Source organism: Esox lucius, chromosome 6, assembly GCF_011004845.1.
Source record: "Esox lucius isolate fEsoLuc1 chromosome 6, fEsoLuc1.pri, whole genome shotgun sequence".
Lineage (NCBI taxonomy): Eukaryota > Metazoa > Chordata > Actinopteri > Esociformes > Esocidae > Esox > Esox lucius.
Window position 1 is genome coordinate 8809377 of NC_047574.1, and position 9045 is coordinate 8818421.

A 9045-nucleotide genomic window follows, 5' to 3' on the forward strand; every position below is an offset into this window, starting at 1 on the left:
TTTCCTAATGATTCTATTGTTTATTAGTGTGTTCCCCAGTAGAAATATGGTTCTTCATTAGTCCTTTGCTGATAACCAAGTACTATACATTGTTTCGTTGATAACCAAGTGCTATACATTGTTTCATTGATAACCAAGTGCTATACATTGTTTCGTTGATAACCAAGTGCTATACATTGTTTCATTGATAACCAAGTGCTATACATTGTTTCATTGATAACCAAGTGCTATACATTGTTTCATTGATAACCATGTGCTATACATTGTTTCATTGATAACCAAGTGCTATACATTGTTTCATTGATAACCAAGTGCCATACATTGTTTCATTGATAACCAAGTGCTATACATTGTTTCATTGATAACCATGTGCTATACATTGTTTCATTGATAACCAAGTGCTATACATTGTTTCGCAGCACAAGGTTTCAAGGTTTATTTGTCAAATGCACAGAACAACACAGCGTCATCCTGCACAATGACATTCTTGTGACATGGCACCTGACAAATAAGTAGTGAGAGTTAAGGAGAAGTATATATAAGCAAAAATTAATAATAAAATAAAGCAAAAATTTACATAACACTGTACACTAGCAACAGTTTAAAAAACTGCAAACTAGCAGCAATCAGGGTAGTATTATTGAACATTTAGATATGGCAAGTATGGCAGTAATATATATAAGTGTAAACTAGCAGCAATAGGTAGAGTTATTGTATATTATAGATACGTATGAGTGTAATAAGCAATGGTGGCATAGCACACTACAACCACGTGGTGAGAATTTAAGGAGAAAAATGCAAAAATGCACAGCAAAAATGCACAGCAAAAATATATCAAGAAGATAAAGCAATATTATACATAACACTGTAGTAGGCAGCAGTTTAAAAAGAATTGAGTAAACTAGCAGCAATATTGTTAGTAGTATTAGGATATTATAGATATGGCAAGTATAGCAGTACTATACATAAAAATGTAAACTAGCATCAATTTATGTAAGAGTAGGATGGAGAGTATGAACAGTATGGTCTAAGTATTGAGTACTATAGATACATTTAAGTGGAATATGCTTATGAATGGTACATGCAAAGGAATATTCTAATGCCCATTAAAAGTACCTGAAAGGACATCAGAGCATCTGGAAAGTTTGTGTATGATCAGTATGACCATGGATCAGTGTTGCTGGTTGAGGAGCCTTATGGCCTTACGGCAATGTTTCAAATTTTGTGTCATTGTTCTTTAAAAAAATTGTTTTTAATGTTAAATGCATGTAATACGCGTATTTGTATTGACAAATTGTAGTGTGGTGTGGTTCATCCTATGGTGTGACACTATATCATTTGGAGTGACATTCAGAACTGTTACCAAAAAAGGCTTTGTTAGTGATAAATCATAAAAATCTCAATGGAACACATAAAATAGTACGAGCAAGAGACAAAAGTTTCTTGAAAGATTTATGATAAAGAATTATGATAGTGAGTTTCTTAAGAAAAGTATACTCCATTTTCATGTCACTCCTAATGAGAATTCACCCCAAACTGGTGAAATAATTCAGATTCCAATACAAAATCTTAAAGACCAGATATATTTTTGGAAATCTTAGAGTTAGTATAACACAACTCAATAATTTTCATGCCTAATATTTGAAGTAAACAAAAATAAAATCACACTTGTTTGTCAACCACCCATATTCTATCACGATTCAGAATCATCCTATATGATTCCTAAGGAAGTGAAGGAAGTGCTATTGGCTAAGGAAATAATTTGAATTTCCAGCGTTCGATATAAACCTTATTTAAATGTGACCTCACCTTGTCTTTTTCAGATCACCACCAATCACAAGTCCAATCAAAATAAGGTTCAGGTGTGCAACTGGTTGTTTTGGTAGTGGGATGCATTGTTCTCTCAGATTTAATAGGCTAAAAGTACTCTTATTTGGCCTGAAAAGAGATATCAGGTGGATGATGTGACTGATGTGTACTTTTAAAAATTATAAGAATGACAATGCCTTTTCCAGGGTAAAATCTTGTTGAAAAGAAATATGCCTCTTTGGGGGGATGCAGTTTTGTTGCATCACCTGGTGGTAAATTGGTTAGCAATAAGAAAGAAATAAGAAAGTACCCAACCTCTCTTGTTCCCACTCCTCGCTGAAAACTCCCAGCCTGTCCTAGCAAAAGTTCCATCATACTTAAGTAATTGCTCTTTGGTAAAAAGCTATCTACTTTATAACTATTTTAATTGATAACCTTCAGAAAAAGATACTTGTTTCAAAGAAAGAAATATCTGTATTGGACCACTCAAAGGTTAAGTAAATACAATTGGGTTATTGAAAAAAGCCTGGGGGTCAGCCTGAACATTTATGCCTGTTAATTAATAAAATAAATAATATTCTGTAAGGGTGCTGCATGTGTATAAGCATTTGTCAGTTAATGCATTGCTGTGAGATGGGACAGGAAGTGGGTGTATTGAGAGCTGATATCTTTTCTCAGGAAATGACACCAAGGTCATCCAACACTACTAGTGCTACAGAATTTATCTCAGGGCCACCAGCTAAAAACACTACAGCTGTCGTGCCCGCCTTAAACCAAACAGGATATATTATATGTTCCCCAGGCATCTCTATTGCTGTCCTTTTTTGATCTCATGAAGAACATAGCAGGGTTTAATACATGTTAGGAAATAAGCTCCGGCTGAAAGTAATCGATTCATATCATGATCCCAGTTGTCGTTATAATCCCATGCAGCAGTGGTTTTCAAAACAACTGCAATTTTTGGTAACCTGTTAGACAAAGTGTCAGAGCCATATACAGTAATTATGGTTTCAAACAAATGGCCCTGCCAAAATTCTCCCCTTCAGATTGCACTGGAAACCAAATTTCATACATTTTTTGCTCTGCACTGTTTGAATATCCAGCCTCTCCATTCTGAACCATTTCATTAGTTATTAGTCAAATGGATTCTAGTCAGGTGTATACCTCATCAGCATGCCTCAGAGGATACCAACTGGTCTTCAACACCTTGATAAAAAGAAAATGTAATTGTATTTGAATATATATTTTTAATTCTATTTAGCTTGATTACATGTATATGTTGATTTTAGCGCAATAGAATTACAGACTGATTGATGTTTTACTTTGTTTGGTCATATTTAGCAAGCAGGCCAGAGTTTTTGCGAAGGAAAAAAATTAATCGAGACACAGTAGTATCAACTTTTTAATTTACTTGGCTGCTCATTCCGGATCTTTTCAGAACAATATTTAAGTAGCCCTAAGCATGAGAGGAACAGGAAATAGAGGAATACAGCAGTGCTGACAAATAGGATCCATTGTGAGGACAACTGGCTACTGTTCTGAACTTTGTGTGTTGAGCTTTCTGGCACCCAGAGCTGCTGATGCCTCATTGAAGTGGGTGCCAAACAAAGGAAAGCCAAAAGGCTTCAAGGTCAGAGTGTCTCAGACTAGCACTATACAAAGACAGCATAATCTCCCACATGCTAAAAAGACATGGGTCTTAAGAGTATTTTCAATAACATTTACTGTAACTGTATTGTACTGTATATATCCGATGATTTGGAGCATCAGATTGAAACTGTGTGGGAACACCTAAAAGGGGAAAATTATAAATAGATATTTCCAATAACTCCTTTTTATGGTCCATGAAATAAAAATGTTATGAACTCCCCTCAACTGTCAACACCTAAATAATTATTTTTAAAAAGGGCTTCTTTCAAAGGGTTCTTCAGACACATTTTGAGGGTAAACTCAGCTTCAAATTTGAAGAATCCCAAAAAGATCCTCAAGGACCCTTTATCTTTTTAGAGTACACCTACCTGTGATCAACACTCAGGCCGACTGTGACTAACCTTTTCCATCTTCTGAGAGAGCAACATTTAAAGACATTGCCTCAGTAGGTAAACCTGTCATGATTTAGCCTATTGTTTGCTCATTTGTTTTAGTTGTATGAATTATTAGTTATCACGTGTGCTACACATCTATCGACACCCTGTCTCTATTTTTCCAACCAGCTGCTGTAGGAATACAGGTCAGGTTCACTGATGTTCTTTTTTTTTTGCTTATCAGATAACAAGCATGCAGGTCAGCTGTCTGTAGCCTATAGTGCACACAGAGAAAAGGTACATTCACCTTATTGAGCTTTTAAAGACAGACTGTCACAGTCAGGCTGCGGTTTTACCATACCGCCACTCCAACAGGAACCGATCACTACGTTAACACAACCTTAACATAACGTTGCTCGTGTCTTGCTCAGGGGAATTCTCCTGGTAACAACACCAAAGCCCCAGTGGGATTGGTTTTGCATTCAAAGTATACTTATGGAGCTGACATTGTAATAAATCTGACCCCCGAGACACATTTACGCCTCTCAAAAGTTTACCTACAAAGGACTGTAATTAACTTGGAATCCTCACAGCTCATGATAGAAAACAAAGTACTGAAGTCACACAGAGTTTACATCACCGTTTCCTATTCATCAGTTTCATATAACTTCAAAAGCTGATTATCAACAGATGCAAAATGTAATGACTTGCCCAACCGTCCACTTGATCACTTGGCTGTCAGGAAATAAGAATTTCAAAATAGATTACTTATCAGTAGTTTTTATAATCAGACATTAATGAGTGAAAACTTGATTATCTTAACAGAATATGCTAGTCTGTAATTGAGTACTTGAGGGAGTCTGACCAGAAAATAAATGCAAATGATACATCCCAGAAAGGGTCAAATGTGCGTACTCAGAAAGCAGAAGGGTAATTTCTACCAAAATGCACTTATTTCAACAGCCAGACACTGCTAACTTGTTTGGTAAGATGAGGAATGGTTCTGAGGAATGTAACAGAAAATAACGGTCAGTGCTAAGACAGCAACAGTCTATGAAATTAACACAATACTTTCATTCTTTACATGTATTTAAACATACTTTGTTTCAACAAACATCTTGTTACAATAAACCAAGTGATAGAGACTCTTAGATTTGGAGTAATGGAATTAAGGTATGTATGGCTGTAACTGCCTGGGAGCAATAGCTTTTGTCGCTGGCTAAGTTACACCACCTTCACTTTCCACTTGATGAGCCATTTGGTGAGTAACAGCACCCTCTACAGTGTCTTTTTCAACCCTGCCCTCAGAAACTGGCCACACCTCTGACGCAGCAAGAAATCTCCTTGGAATGAAAACCAATACGGTGTGATGGTGTTTCAAAAAGTTGTCACTCACAGGACAAAACAACAAATAGATTGCCATAATCAAAATACCTGTTCAAAACAGAAAAGGTCATTTGCATATTGTTTATTTTTAAGATTGAGTCGTCAGTTGTAAATTGTCCTTTTAAAACCAACAGTTTCTTGTAAATCTGTAAATTACTGACTTCACAATGTTGACATCACAATTTTGTTAGCTACTCGTCTACATAAAGTACAACATGATATAATCACATTTTTTATCAGAGAACATAACAAATAAGTGAGACAAATAATGTGGTATCATGCATAACATGGTATTCTGTGGTCCCAACATAATGCACATTGCACATCAGGATATGCAGAACATCAAATCAGAGCATTCAGGAGAATATTAAATATTTAACAGACAAGGCCTTGAGTGGCGTGTAGGGCACGCCGTGTCAGTTAGATGAGGCCAACTTTGCCCTGAGTCGGTTCATCTTCAGGGGCAGAAGGCTGACCATCTCTTCGCTCAGCTCCAACTCTGTCTCTATGGCACTTTTGGCCTCTGGGTTGTCCCTGCAGTACTGGACCACAAAGTCGTAGCACTCCAGGGAGCGGTTAAGGTTCTCCAGCTGAACGGTTGGACTGGATGAGATGAACCTGCTGTGGAGACGAGCCACCCGGAACTTAGCCACCAGGGCTGGCCTCAGCACCTCATCCTCCAGCTTCTCCGGCCACTTGCCCTCTGGCGAGCGGACCGAGTCCAGGAACATCTGGTAGAACTTCACGGAGGAGGAGCAGAGGTGGTTAAACTTCTTGACGGTGTGCGCGTCCAGATCATCCTGCTTGTTGGCCACAGCCAGCTTCAGATCCATCATCTCGTAGTAGATCTCAGCCAGCTCAAACTGCAGCTGGCGGCAGATGAGAAGGTAGTACTGGGCATTCAGGTCCTTGCAGATGGGTTCTAACATGTCCACCCGCCGCTTGTGCATCTTGCAGCGGCGCTCGAGGTCCTCCTCGAAAAACGCCAGGGCCTTGAAGAGAGCGCTGTGGTCCTGCACGATCTCGATGTGGTCTGTGACGTGGCCGTCCATCTCGAAATACTCCCTGGCCTGGTTCACATAGGTCTGGCCAAACAGGAAGATGGCACGGGCCTCTTCAAAGTCCAGGGGGAAGACACAGCTCACCTTCTCCTCCAGGCTACAGATGGAGTCAAAAGTGTCACTTGAACCGAACAGAACGGCATTCTTCCTCCCCCTCTCCTTCTCCTCCTCCTCTCGACGCCGCGCTGCTCTCAGCTCTTCCTGCCGGTCCACATCTAGCTCTCCAATGTTGTCCTGACAGCAGAGCAGCAGCCACACTCATTTTATTTCTCACAATAAACACTAATCACAGAAGCAATTAGAATTTGTCTGAAAATATCGAAATTACCTCGAGAAGTTTCTTGGCATCTTGCAACAAATTGAGACAGTATTTGATCCAACACCTGGCTATTTCGGCTCTTTTCTGTCTAAGTTGGTCTCGCTTCTCAGCCTCGGCCTCATCTGCAACACAAATGTTGGGGACGTGTATTCATGAGAAGGGGATGCAAGAAAATGCACAGCCACGGCAGACGTGACTGCCAGTGATGACTATGTTACTTTAGAGTGACCACTTACTCTCCTGGGACGCAGCTTCTGATGGGACCTCCCCAGCAATGCCTGCAATGACACTGGCGGCAGACAGACAGTGCCTGCCTTCCATGTATCGACTCTGCCAGACAGACAGGCACATTGAGATCAATACGCAGAAACGCCCTGAGAAATCCAGTGAACTCCCCAAAGTCTGTCAGATAAACAGAATACGTACTGTACGCCGTTTAGCGTTTACCTTGGTGATGTAATATTGAGACAGTGTGGCTGCATTGATGGCCCATTCCAGAGGAATGAACTGGTTGAATTCCAGCTGTCTCTGCAGAGTGCTGTGGCAGTAGGATCCAGCTTTCTCAAACAGACCCAAATTCTTGTACACTTGTGCAAGGTAGTATAGTGTGTGGGTATATGCCATTTCAAATCTGTTTAAATAAGAGTTCAAAGTAAAAGTTAGGAGCCATGTCCAGTCTTTCATGAACTCCACACAGTAATGACATCTCTACCTTTTTGTCCTCTCCTGTTCAGGTAATGAATCTTCCTCTGCCACAAAGAACTCTGTAATGTCCATTGGTGGGTGACCGTCCTATTGTGTGAATGCAGAAATAGATTATCAATAAATAATCTACTTTGGATTTTCAATGACACAGTGAAACAGCATTTTTATGACTCAGGTAGGCAATTTAAACCAAAAAGAACACTGCTCCTGTCTTTCCTGTTGACATAAAGCTTGGTGTATTTTTTTTTTAACCCATATTTTACCAGGTAATTTGACTGAGAGCATCCTCCAGAGTCTGATTTAGAGCAACAGCCTTGGAGCAATCTGTGTTTACTGCTTTGACCGGGGACAGAACAACTGATATTTCACCTTGCAGACTGGCGGACTGAATCAAGCAGCCATGTCTCTGATCAGATGCATTACGACATCCCTGATGACGCTACTTGTTCTTCTCCAAAATCAAACTATTCAAGCAAAGTACGCATGTAAAGTACTATATAATGCTTACCTCTTTCATGTACCGGTTATACATTGCTTCTGCGGTTTCTAAAAATCCTTGAGCTTTCTCAGTTTCATCCCTGCCAGCCCACAAAATCCCGAGTTGATTCTGTAAAAACAAAAACAGTACAGTAGTGTCAGCTCCTTTATCTTTATTAGTTATATAGTTGTTGGTTATATTAATGATAGTTAGCTATATGGTAGATGTAATTACCCTGACTTGGATGAACAAAGACACGTTCTCTGAAGATATGCTGCACTTCTCCAGAAATGTCATGCAATTCATCAAATGTTCCTCTCCAGCAGACAGTTCCTCTGTTTCCACGTGGTTTACGCCCAGATAATACTCCACCGCCCCGAGTTTAGCAGCCCTCGATCCAGCTGGGGAGTGTCCACAATGGCCTGTCCCAAACCTCCCGTCATTTTCTCCGTCAATCGGCTGTTCTTTCGGGCGCTGATCAGCTTCAGTGACGTTCTCGTTTTCACCGACATCAAAATTCTTCAGAGAGCAGTATATCTCTCTCAAGAGCTCCCTTGCCTTATACTTAGATCGAAAAGGGTCATTTTCTGGGTCTTTTCTTGATTCTACTTCAGTGAGATATTGAGCATTATTAAATTTTTCGCAGACTGCTCTCCAGTCATGACTGTACGGAGTAGCCATTTTTGTTGTTTCAGTAGCTCCCGGTGTGTGCCATGAACAACATAAGCCCAACTAACATTCGTGGTCGCAACTGGTCGTCTTCAAAATAAAGGTCTCAATTGAAACGTAGAACAAATTGGATTAGATAAGGACTAGACTAGCTGGGAAACCCAATCCAGCCCCTATTCAATAAGTACCTGCTCAGAGTGCCATCCATGGTCACTTTAGATTGCTGATGAAAATAATAACAGAGGATCAACTTCTGGGCAGACTTGACTAGTGACTTGAAAAAAGCAATTTATTTTGTTTTAATAAAAGAAGCATGAAATTCATCAAGGACAAAAGTGGTGCTATGACATTCCACTTCTCTTGTGGTGCCTTGTGACATTCCCCTTCCAGCACACATGCTGGAAGGGGTTACTGAAGGGTTAAATTATCCCCTGCGCTCTCTAATTTTTCCTTTTTAGCTCTAGAAAATGTGCAAATAGCGCAGGCATGCGTGAATGTGCAAATAGCGGGCGGATGGTGGTAGTGGAGGAATGAAGGGTCCATTTGGGATTTAGCAAAAGCTGAAATGTTATTACATTAGCTCAAATTAATGCA

At 39.8% G+C, this 9045-nt stretch overlaps 1 protein-coding gene across 1 annotated transcript; it reads right to left on the reverse strand.

Annotated features, from left to right (window-relative positions):
- Positions 1 to 5279: 5279 nt before the first annotated feature.
- kifbp (kinesin family binding protein) lies at positions 5280 to 8481 on the reverse strand. The gene is made up of 7 exons (XM_010888929.4): positions 8017 to 8481; positions 7813 to 7911; positions 7312 to 7391; positions 7047 to 7230; positions 6836 to 6929; positions 6609 to 6721; positions 5280 to 6514 (listed from the first exon to the last, which is right to left on the reverse strand). Exons 1-7 carry the CDS (start codon positions 8461 to 8463, stop codon positions 5636 to 5638), a joined length of 1896 nt encoding a protein of 631 aa, XP_010887231.1. The 5' UTR covers positions 8464 to 8481; the 3' UTR covers positions 5280 to 5635.
- Positions 8482 to 9045: the final 564 nt, after the last annotated feature.